The sequence below is a fragment of the Haliotis cracherodii genome, unplaced genomic scaffold (genome assembly GCF_022045235.1).
Source record: "Haliotis cracherodii isolate W230 unplaced genomic scaffold, xgHalCrac1.p SCAF_12, whole genome shotgun sequence".
NCBI lineage: Eukaryota > Metazoa > Mollusca > Gastropoda > Lepetellida > Haliotidae > Haliotis > Haliotis cracherodii.
In genome coordinates this window covers 1,078,512-1,090,782 of record NW_027266267.1, presented here as the reverse complement: position 1 = coordinate 1,090,782, position 12,271 = coordinate 1,078,512, and the positions used below count along the sequence as shown (strand labels likewise).

At 42.3% G+C, this 12,271-nt stretch overlaps 1 protein-coding gene across 2 annotated transcripts in view; it reads right to left on the bottom strand.

Annotated features, from left to right (window-relative positions):
* Positions 1 to 5,464, bottom strand: part of LOC139458097 (glycerol kinase 3-like) — a 35,770-nt gene extending 30,306 nt beyond the window's left edge. For both annotated transcript variants that reach the window (XM_071239409.1, XM_071239410.1), the window contains exon 1: positions 5,377 to 5,464. In XM_071239409.1, the coding sequence (XP_071095510.1) occupies positions 5,377 to 5,442 (66 nt within the window). In that variant the 5' untranslated portion in view covers positions 5,443 to 5,464. The remainder of the gene's footprint in view (positions 1 to 5,376) is intronic.
* Positions 5,465 to 12,271: the final 6,807 nt, after the last annotated feature.

Below are 12,271 nucleotides of genomic sequence, written 5' to 3'. Positions count from 1 at the left end.
ATTTGTTTCAGGACCTGTGCAGTAACCTACACTTGCTAAATATTGTAGACTTGCATGGGCAGTATTGGATATATTTGTTATTTGTTATATATGCCATCCATGCAGCAGAACATATTAGACTGGGGAAGTTGGTTGGTTCGTTGGTTTGTTGTTTTACGCCGCACTCAGCAATATTCCAGCTATATGACGGCTGTATGTAAATAATCGAGTCTGGACCAGACAATCCAGTGATTAATATCATGAGCTTTGATCCACGCAATTGGGATTGATGACATGCATCAACCAAGTCAGCGAGCCTGACCACCTCATCCCGTTAGTCGCCTGTTACAAGCAACAATATGTGCCCAGTAGGTTTCCTATGCTGCTCTACCCACCACATCCATGAACCACCCACCATCATAATAAATGATCAGGTGAGCTAAAAAACATATACAGCACCTGTTAAATTGCCAAAAACAGATGTTGTTTTATGATTGAATTAACTTGTGATGACATTCTTCTCTATTATCACCAAAATGTAAAACTATCTCTAGTGGAGGTTCGGATGACATAAGTAGCCTGGGTGAGAGACTGCTCTCTCTGACATAGTCTGTCATACAGACCTTGAAATAAATATATCCAATACAGCCCATGCAAGTCTGGCACAATGTTTGGCAAGTCTAGATTACTGCAGTATCTGAAAATGAATATAGTCTCTGGGCTCCTTTTTATTATATTTTATAACTATACTTTAACAACTGTTTTTTTCTGTAAAATATGTTCATTTCAGAGACTAGATGTTAGTCTATCTACGACAGTCAGTGGTGTCCAGTTCCACTCTGTGATATACAGGGCAGTCACCTCCCTGTGCCATCACTCACAGAGGTCCATGGCCTCCCAGACTACACTGTCAGTGATAAGGAGGGTCAGGGTCAGACAGGGGTCGCCAACTGCAGTTCCCCCTTTGTTTTGACAACAAGCCAGACAAGAGTTTAGACTTGCACCAAGGCTCTAAGGAGAGATAAGTACATGGATGTGTAGTAATTCTATCCTTATAAGATGCAAGTCTAGATAAGCACACAGTGTGGGTACGACTTGTTCTTATTACTTATATTATTATTATTAAACTTGTGCAAGTCTAAGTTGACTTCTATCCCCAAAGTATCTGAAGACAGGGGGGAAAAATGCACAGCCAAAAATAATTTAAAGAAATCAGGCAGATTTGGCAAAGTAGTAACTTCACTGATATAGTCTTCCTTCTTGATTCTTCATCTGAGGAGGCAGGCTTTATATTGTCTGTGTATGTTGTGATGCTATCAATAATTGTTGGTGATCACTGCTGCACAAGGATGATAGGACATATATCCCCTATCTCTATTATCATCCGAGGAAGCAGGCTGCTATATTGTCATGTAGTCAATGTTTGTCAGTGATCATTGCTGCACAAGGGTGATATGACATATATTCCCCGGCTCTATTGTGTGTCATGGACATGATGATGAAAGAGACACATCAGCAACCTGTTTCCACAACATTAATTCAATTGCAAAGGGGATGGGACAACAAGAGTATTACAAGCCAGGTGTACAACTTCATCTGGATATCAAATATCTCAGAGCTCTGAACATCTGTCACTGAAACTGTCAGCAAAGAATATTTTTTGCACATCTGATTATAATAGTTATATTACCATGCAGCGTTAGAAATTGGCACCAGTCCTGTAGTCCTGACCAAACTGCCCAATAGCAAAGGTATCATAAGGACTGTTAGAAATTTGCCATTTGAATGAATGATAACTGTCTGGTTTCCTGTTCAGAAAAAGACAATATTTAATTCTAAAAACATCTTGCAATTCTCTCATGTAAACCATGCTTTGAATATATTTTTTATATTTCTTCTTTATTTCTGTCATAACTTAATTGCTTAGCATGTTAACTCTAAAGCTTAACACAAAACTATGGTTAAAAATCATTATCTGGAATGGAAGTAGCCAGTTTGGAACTAGTGCCGCAAAACTCAAGAAAGCTGCATTCTGATTGGCTAATGTGGACTTCCTGTTAGTTATTTCATTGGTCAGTCAAAGTTACATTACAGATACGCTACAAAAATAAAACTTGTGCGTATCATCATTGTAAAGTAACCCTGCGTATTCAATTAGCGAATCAGCAACTTTTTTTGAAATTATAAACAGGCATTCCGTCAGCCTTGCCAAACTCCATGATGACAGTTACATCATGATCATTTGCCATCACACTTTCTTGTGGAAGTATCGTGGTATTTTTGAGTCCTATAAAGCTCTCGAACCCACACAACACCAGTTTGCAGGGACTAGATGAATAGCGTTTTTAATTATTTAACTTAAATACCCACATGTGTAAAAACTAGTGGGTAACAAAAATTTGAATACCAGATAGAATTACTGATACCCAATGATTTTAAAATGCATGGGTAAAATACCCACAACACCAAAAGCTTATCTGGAGCTCTGAGAAGATGACCTTTTCTCAAGTCCAGAATGGACTTTGGCTTCCCACACTCAGAGCATGATAAGTAGGCTCAGTCAGGGAGCAGTCTGGAGTCATAACTCACGACCAGCAAACAACCTGGCATGTCCATGTGTCATGCAGAGATAACACGTAAAACATGACAATACCAGGAAACACTCTCCAAAATGTCTGACATTCAATGGCCCTGGGGTCAGTAACCTAAGTCAGTCTACCAAAGGGACTTGCAACTTGACATCATCAACATCAGTCACAGACAGGGTGGGCTGTCACTGCAGGGTCAGAGGGGCGTGTCTGGCTGCTTGAAGTGGTGTACTCTGTAATTCTGATTCTCATAAAATGTCTAGGGTATATTAAAACCGAATGAAATTATCCGAGTTGTGTACTCTGTACTGTGGTAAGTCAATCAAAAGTGTCCTCAAAATAATAGATCTTCAACAATAGAACACTGCTGTCTGTTTGCTGGGGAGTTGAACATTGGGCCGGTGTTTAAATATTCCACTGACACACCTCTCCTCCTGCCATTCTGGTAAAGGATGATCTCAGTCCATAGTAAAGTAACAGCTGCTAAGTTTTTCAGATGACATTTTTATCGCCTTGCTAAAAATAACTGAACAAATTCTGATTCTTATATGTCTTGGGTATACAGCGTTAGAAATTGGCACTAGTCCTGTAGTCCTTGCCAATCTGCCCAATAGTAAAGGTATCATAGGGGCCAGTAGAAATTTGCCATTTTTAGGGGTTTTGCTATATGTTATCATTATACTAGTGGACTGAATCTGTTAGTTTCTAACCCTGGGTATATTTAAACAGAATGACATTATCTGATTTTCCTTAACTAATGTTGAGTATTAACATTCATGTCCCATTTCTTACACACAGTGCACTACTGTATTGGATTACCCAACACACCTTCCCGACATGCAGCATGTGCAGTGTCTATTTCAGCAGAAACTCAAAGTCAATCGAATAGTTTCTGTGTCACGCAGCCTGTATTGATTTCTTAACCTTGGCCTTTGTCCTGTCAACACTTCAATGAAAAAATGTACTTTGATCCTATGTAGACTTGTGCTGTGAGTCATCAGAATTATATCCTATCTACACCTACTCTTTTGGCTTTTTCTTTTGAAAATGGCCGACAACTTCATGATCTGTGATTGGTCATCATCCAAAATTTTGAATGCTAATATAGAATTCATTTTGGGCAAAATGTACCTCGATCCTATGAAGAGTTGTACCATGAGTCAAAGACATGGAGATGCTGTGTGTGATGTGAGCGAGATAGATTCCTACATTAAAATACTGTCACGACTAGATAGCCTGAAGGCACCTACAGGAGCATCCAGCGTTAGAAATTGGCACTAGTTCTATAGTCCTTGCCAAACTGCCCCATGGTAAAGGTATCATAAGGACTAGTAGAAATGTGCCCTTTTTAAGAGTTTTCCTATATGTTATCATTATAAGGACTAGTGGACGAAAACTGTTAGTTTCTAACCCTGGCATCTTCAATGTTCTAACACTGCACGTGGCACTGATGACACGGAGAGACATATCAATCTTAGCCACCAAATTTGTACGCCTCCTTTCATTTAATATCAAACATGCAGATTGCATCTGCAAGGGCTGATCCATTCTTAAAATGGAAGGGTCCAATATATCAATAAACAAGAAATAGATAATTTCTACATCTGGTCTTCAAAAAGGGGTCTGGACCCTCTGGACCCCCCCTTTGGACCCGCCTGTGATCTGTTACAAGTCTTTCCTCTGCTCACAGCCCATCATTAGTCTGTCCAGTAACCCTACCTACCACTGTCTGATTCATGAACTACACTATCCGGAGTGAAACAAGTGTCGTTTAGGATCAACATGCAATGCATATTCACCACCATGTCTTACATCTGATATGGCGGTGTGAGAGGAGACACTGACACCTCTGTATGGTAAGTCAACACCTGAAGGGTCGGGGACAACAGAGGGGCACCTGTCTGGCCATGCACCACACAGATAACCGGCAACAGGAGCCCTGGGTGGGGCAATATCCCAGCCTGTCACAACATATTAGCATTCACCAAGCTGAGAGACTACTCCGGTTTGTTTGCTGAACGTATTACTTTTGTGACTGGAAGGATCAATACTCACTAGCCTATCACTGGAACTTGGTTCGAAGGTTAATGATAAGACGCTGCTTACCTGACTGCAGGAATTTTCTGACATGGGCCCTTTGTACGAAACTTTCAAATATTCCAGAGGTACACACACGCTTGCCCATACAGCACAATGCCAAAATGCCCCATTGTATTGGAAAATGTGGGCCTTTTTTTAAATTTAGGTGCTAAAAGCAGAAGGTCCCATCCCAGAATTATCCCTGCGACTGCCATAGCTAGGAGGGTCCTGATGGGTTTTAATGCTTAACGTAAACGTAAAATTCATCTTTTTTTATCGTAAATGCTTAACGGAAAATACCAAAAAATAACTGCTTAACGTAAATAAATAATTTACTGCTTATCGTAAAATGACTAAAAGGGTCAAAAACAGTATGTCTTCAAGACCCTAAATTTTACTGCTTACTGCTTATGGTACCCCCCCCCCCCCCCCCCCCCCCCCCCCCACACACACACTCAAGACTCCCAAATGTTTCTACCATGAATAAACTCCAATAATGTCAATGTCTTCAGTAACATTATTCATTGAAATAACTAATTTGAGTCCTCTTACTTAAGTTGCACCACATGCCGAAGGTTAAAACAAAAATACGTCCGCGTTGTGGGCGTTAGGCCTAACATAGTGACATTTCTTTTTCAAGTTTACGAACAATGTGAGCGTTCTCATGCAGCCATCGTTATTGTTAGATTTGGGAGACAGATGGGACAGAAGGAATATAGGCAATACTCACGAGGAACCTTGTGCTGCTCGTGCCCTGGTCGATGGCACCCACGAGAGGACCTCGACTCTTCGACATTGTGACTGTCGGCTGCAAATGCTGTCACTGCTACAGCTTAAGAGTTATCTCCCTTCCCTGGTTTCTGTGAAAAGTTTACCTGGCTTTCAGAAGGGTTGGGATTGGGAATCATCGATTATTTTTCAAATCTGTATATGTTTTATGTGTGAGTACGGAAGCCTTTTAGGGCCATTTTTCTTTTCGATGCTATCTTGAAATTTCAAGATACTAAGTTGAAATTTCGAGATGATAATCTTGAAATTTCGACTTAGTATGTATCTTGAAATTTCAACTTATTATCTTGAAATTTCAAGAAAGAAATAAAAAAAAAAAAAAAAAATGGCCTTAAAAGGCTTCCGTATATATGTTCTGGAAGATGGCACTATTTAGCTCCGATGAAATAATTCTCTACATATATGAACTTGTAAAGACTACCAGTTTGTTCCTTTATCTTCACGAATCTAACAGGGTAGATCTACCTTCACTATAATTACTCCTACAGATAAAGTGGGTCAAAGGTTTCGAACGGCGTCATAAATCTGAAGCAATTTTAAGATTTTGTGCCTTGATTATTACATATAATACAGGCATATGTGTTTATTATATTGTGTGGGGCGGTCGGGTAGCCTATTGGTTAAAGCGTTTGCTCGTCACGCCAAAGACCCGGGTTCGATTCCCGACATGGGTACAATGTGTGAAGCCCATTTCTGGTGTCCCCCGCCGTGATATTGCTGGAATATTGCTAAAAGCGGCGTAAAACCATACTCACTCACTATTTTATTGTGTATGTTATGTATACTGGGTATATGAGGTATGCGACATATCTTATTCCGGTGATTTGTCGAGGAGCGACAAATTGATGCGGTACTGGAAAAGACATGCATCTCATTGAACTGTACTGGTTTACTATCTTCCGGGGAGTGGCTTGTTTACAAGAACTGAAAATCAAAGAAACTAAATTGTGCTATTTGGGTTTTGTTAAGTTACAGGAGGAAGTGTTCTGCTGTTGCATGCTAATAGGAAGATATTTAATTCTAACATCTCCGCTACTTTCAGCAATGAAAACACTTCACATATAGTGGACGGGAATACACCCGCGGACTTGTTATTCTCCCAACTCTTTCTGTATTCTATTCAGTGATCGGCATCAATTAAGTGTGTGGTTTTATTTTATTTATTTATTTTGTAAAGACATTCCACCCAACGCTGGAACTCTCTGCTCGACTCACCTACACTAACGTGTATGTTTTGGCAAAGAAGTATATTCAAATTTCTTCACTGACAGATTCCCCGAGATTTGCTCAAACCCATGCTAACCATTATCCAAGCATTGTTTGATAGACATTACTTGGAAGCTGGCGGATGACATTTTATGGATAACAACTTCTTTAAAACTGTAAAAAAGCGACGTTTCGGTATAAATCCTTATACCGTTGTGAAGCTAGACTGAATGAGGGACATTGTACAGAATATATATAGTAGGTGGAGGATTAACAGTAACAACAATAGTATACATGAGTGGGATACCATGAGTAAGTGATGACAACAGAAGGACAATACTGTCACAACACGATGGACAGGGATATCCGATGGCTTGCAGAGTAAGTGTAGGGCAGTTGGATCGTTATGATCAAACACAGACATCGTGAATATTTGTTTGGTTGTTTGGTTGTTTGTTGTTTAACGCCGCACTCAGCAATATTCCAGCTATATGACGGCGGTCTGTAAATAATCGAGTCTGGACCAGACAATCCAGTGAGCATCCATCCACAATTTTGGGATACGATGACATGCATCAGCCAAGTCAGCGAGACTGACCGCCCGATCCCGTTAGTCGCCTTTTACGACAAGCATGGGTTGCTGAAGACCTATTCTACCCCGGATCTTCACGGGTCTCATCGTTAAACGCATCGCCAAGCTGTACAGGAATTAAAGCCTTTTTTTCAAACTTCTATTTGTGCAACGGCCAGGGCTTGCTGGGACCTATACTATATTCTAGGCCGGCATAACCAACGGGTACATCAATGCTGTGAGATGTACAGCCTCTGAAACCAGCTTGCATTCAGACGCTGGCAATAGCTGTTGGTTTGTTGCTTAACGCCGCACCCAGCAGTTTTGCAGCTATACGACGGCGGTCTGTAAATAATCGAGTCTGGACCGGACAATCCAGTGATTGACATCACGAGCATCGATCCACGCAATTGGGATAGATGACATGCATCAACGAAGTCAGCGAGCCTGACCACCTTATCCCGTCAGTCGCCTCTTGCGACAGGCATACAGTCGCCTTTTAGGGCAAGCATGGGTTGCTGAAGACCTATTCTACCCCGGATCTTCACGGGTCCCCGTTGGTAATAGACACAGGTTGGCAGTACGTCGCTGTCAAATGTGTTACTTTGGGTCTTTACCTGGGCTACAAAACAAAGTGTATTCCGAACCAGCTCCACGTCCCTGGCTTCCACCATCAACAAAACAACGCGAAAATCCGGGTTAGAATCGGTTTTCGAAAGAGGCAACTGGTCAGGCTAGCGGACTTGGTTGATACAATAACATGTCATCGTATCCCTATTGCGTGGATCGATGCTCATGTCGTCACTGGGTTGTCTGGTCCAGACTCGATTATTTAGACCGTCGTCATGTAGCTGGAATATTGCTGAGTGCGGCGTTGAACAACAAACAAAACAAAAGGTTCAGGGATGTGAACAGGTTTTCCCGAAAAAAAAGAGGAAATGACTAGGGGGGGCCGGGGGCGATTGTCCGCGTTTCCGCGGAGATTTCACATCCCTGAAGGTTGCATATCGTGTCTACCACCACCGACAGGATCTTTAGGAGTTGATGCCTCGCAGACATGAATGAGCTTCCACTTATTAAAGCCAGCCAATGTCTCTGTTGTATATGTATGTTGATATGTGTATTCCGTGTGTTCCGTGTGTGTGCATGAATCATGTCTTTATCTCAACCCGCGATTCCTCCCACTTGTTCCCAGACAACGTGGTCGGTCCCTTGGTGGCTGATGTCGGCACATGGCCGGTGACTTATTGCCGGTGACTTATTGCCGGTGGCTGATGTCGGCACATTGCCGGTGACTTATTGCCGGTGGACCGCTGGCGGCCCGACAACGTGTATGTCTCAACCAAGCAAATACACAACGTTGTACATATTATGGGAATGTTACGTTGTATAAATAACGTTTGTGCCAATGTTACATTACATTTTACAAGTGAGTGAGTGAGTAAGTGAGTGGGTGAGTGAGTTTGGTTGAATGCTGCCTTGAACAGTACTTCAGTAATATCAGAGAAAGTCGGCTTGAGGTGGAAAGGAAGCCCGCAGTGATGCAGGTCTTGGATGCGTTTACCCTGGCGCTGGTAAAACATCATCTTCCCGAGGCAAGGGCGTTAACTGACTCTAAAAGTCCGGTTTCCACCCTTGCTGTACTAGGCTGCAATTACGGTTTATATTTTGGCTGGACTAACGAGTCCAACATAGTCTAATCAAAATCGCGTAACAAAATCGACATTCGGTTCGAAAACAACAAGGATTTCAACCTGCAAATTTTGGTCGACAGCAGGATTGTGCAAAAGTTGTGTACCGTCAACTGGTCGTCGACAGATATTTTACAAATCTTTTCATGTTTTTAATCAAGGTGCTCACGTTGCACTTCGCGAGGTAAGACCTGTTTTAATATCATATATATCTTGATTATCGATCAGATCATCTTGACTGGGCGCCGCCGTTTTGTTTGAAGCAAATGCAAGTGACATGAGAGGTGGAATCTGATTGGTCAATCGGAGAGGCATAGAAGTGACATAACTCATAATAGCCACGGGTGGCGCTACCATAGCGCCCAGAAATTCCAGCCTAGGTCTGTAAGGGTAAAAACTTGACTTTTTCAGTGAGTTACCTCCCTTCACTCGGAAGACGATAAACCCAGGCACATAATAAGTGAGTGAGTTGGGTTTTACACCGCTCTTAACAGTATTCCAGTTATATCACGTGGAGGAATGCCCAAAGTGATCCAGGTCTCCCGACGTTTACCACTTCGGTGAAATCCACGACCATGGGTATAGTACTGACAAACCTATAAACATAATTGGGGCGAACCGGATTCGAACCCACAATAGGTTTGAGGCATGTCCAAAAGTACGCAACTCTGCACAGCGAATTGTGGCGACTAAGACGGCTGGGCCACCCGTGCCAGCAGGCACATGATGTGGGATTTGAACAGACTATGATTCCATAATACTTATGATTATTATTATCATTATTATTTTATATACATATTAAAATGACATAATGCAGCAATGAGGGTTTGCGGGATCCTGGCACAGTCAGGCTACTTAGGCTCGTCATCCTCTACACGCATCCCAGACAGCGAATGGGACTTCTCCCAGCAAGCGCTGCCTTGTAAAACCCACCAAGAACTTTTCAGAGAATGTGAAACTCCCCAACACTACAGCCTTCTCCATTACCAGATTGTCAGAAGGGCTGTATTGCTGGTAGCAAACCCGGGTACTCTCCCAATGTTAATATTAATACTATTATTAATATTACTTAGTGATAGCTGGTCAAAACAATTTTTGTTTTCGGAATAGATTATTTAAAGACCGCTGTCATATAGCTGGAATATTGCAGAGTGCCGCATTAAACAACAAACAAAACACTGTTGTATAACATGATGCCAGACAACAAAGATAGGAAATATATTTTTATATTTCATAAATAATGATATGATTGACAATGCATTAGAAGTCAAATGACAGAAATAAAGATGAGAACCCCACCAGTAGGTCCTCCAACAAAGATACAAGCTGACTGTTTACTCCGGGATGACAGGAGGAGGGCAGTGTTCAAAATAATCTTAATATTCAAAAAGAGAATTGGTCAGGTGACCCATAAGTGTTGCCCGCCCATCTTCAGAGTTACCAGCCAGCCTTCAGGCAACATAAATATTGAAAAATCGCCAAAACCAAAAGACAAAACATGTCTTGATTCAGTTAAAATAATACAACCAATTACTTGATAATCTGCAAGGAATTATAAAAAAAACTGAATCTGTAAGTAGTCATAAAATCGTCTGGCAGGTGGAGGAAAATTTCATGCAGCTAGACAGAAAAGTTACAGGCAGTTACTTTGGACACTGAAGGAGGGCACTGCAAAGACAAAAGCATGTATACCCCTTTTTGATATTGGTTGATGAATGCAGCCTTATCCTGTCCTGAAATTGTAAAACAACCTGGCCCTTTTCATGAATCTCCACAAAAACCTGGCCCTTTTCCAATCTCATTAAAATCAGACCTTAGTTCTCGCTACCGCTAAACAAAGATCTGAAGACATCCCATCAGGGGTCAGAGCGTCGCTTACCAGATCATGAAAGTGACAGTCTGCATGTGATTTTTAATCATGCAACCTCGAAAACTTTAACACAGGGTATTCCGAACGATAGTTGCGGGTTTAACGACTGAATCCATATAATCTAGACCATCTATCAGCCATTCCAGAATGTTCTTTTGTTTAGGTTTCAAATTTGTAATTGAGAATTTGTCACAATATGTTTCGAAGCGTAGTCGCCAATTTGAAATTAGTGCCGTAAAGTTTGCGCAAGGTCGGTCTAACGTGACCCATTATGGGGTGTCTTCAGATCTTTGTTTAGCTGTAGCGAGAACTAAGATCTGATTTTAATGGGATTGGGCCCTTTTCATGAATAGCCACTACAACCTGGCCCTTTTCATGAATGTCCACGACAATCTGGGCCATTTTCATGAAATACGACAACAATCATGGTTTCTTTCATTTCAATGTTGGCTCTGGTGGCTGAACTTCCTGGGGAGGGGGGGGGGGTTGTTGGAGGGCAAATAAAGTATATTAAGACTAGGCAACCAAACTTGCAGGAGTCCACTGACTGAAATAAAAAAACAAACCAAGAACACAAAAACAATATGAAGATAGATGAGATTCACACAATGCCTCCTCCCCAACACAGGAGGGTCTCCTCCCCAACACAGGAGGGTCTCCTCCCCAACACAGGAGTGCCTCCTCCCCAACACAGGAGGGTCTCCCCCCAACACAGGAGGGCCTCCTCCCGAACACAGGAGGGTCTCCTCTCCAACACAGGAGGGTCTCCTCTCCAACACAGGAGGGTCTCCTCCCGAACACAGGAGGGTCTCCTCTCCAACACAGGAGGGTCTCCTCCCCAACACAGGAGGGCCTCCTCCCCAACACAGGAGGGTCTCCCCCCAACACAGGAGGGCCTCCTCCCCAACACAGGAGGGTCTCCTCTCCAACACAGGAGGGTCTCCTCTCCAACACAGGAGGGCCTCCTCCCCAACACAGGAGGGTCTCGCAGTCTCTGTCACGATTTACATTATTTCCCCTGGAGTCGCATTCCCTCACACGTGCTGCCATGTCCCTGTCATGTCTGCATCATTTCTTACTCTGACCACCATCAACAACATCATAAATAAAAGAGAAATATGGCACAAACTTAAACAAAACAGCAACAATACTCACCGCCAAAAGAAACGCAACTACCATACATGTTTAACATGAAGACTTAGGCTAAAGAGTGAGTGAGTATGGTTTTACGCCGCTTTTAGCAATATTCCAGCAATATCACGGCGGGGGACACCAGAAATGGGCTTCACACATTGTACCCATGTCGGGAATTGAACCCGGGTCTTTGGCGTGACGAGCAAACGCTTTAACCACTAGGCTACCCGACTGCCCCCTTAGGTTAAAGAAAGTCTCAGGCACCATCTGTATCATCATAAAGTCTGCCGCATATTTCGTTTTTATTTCCATTTCCCCCCCCAAATCTTTAAATATTCTGTATCTCCAACAAGTTAACCCGGAA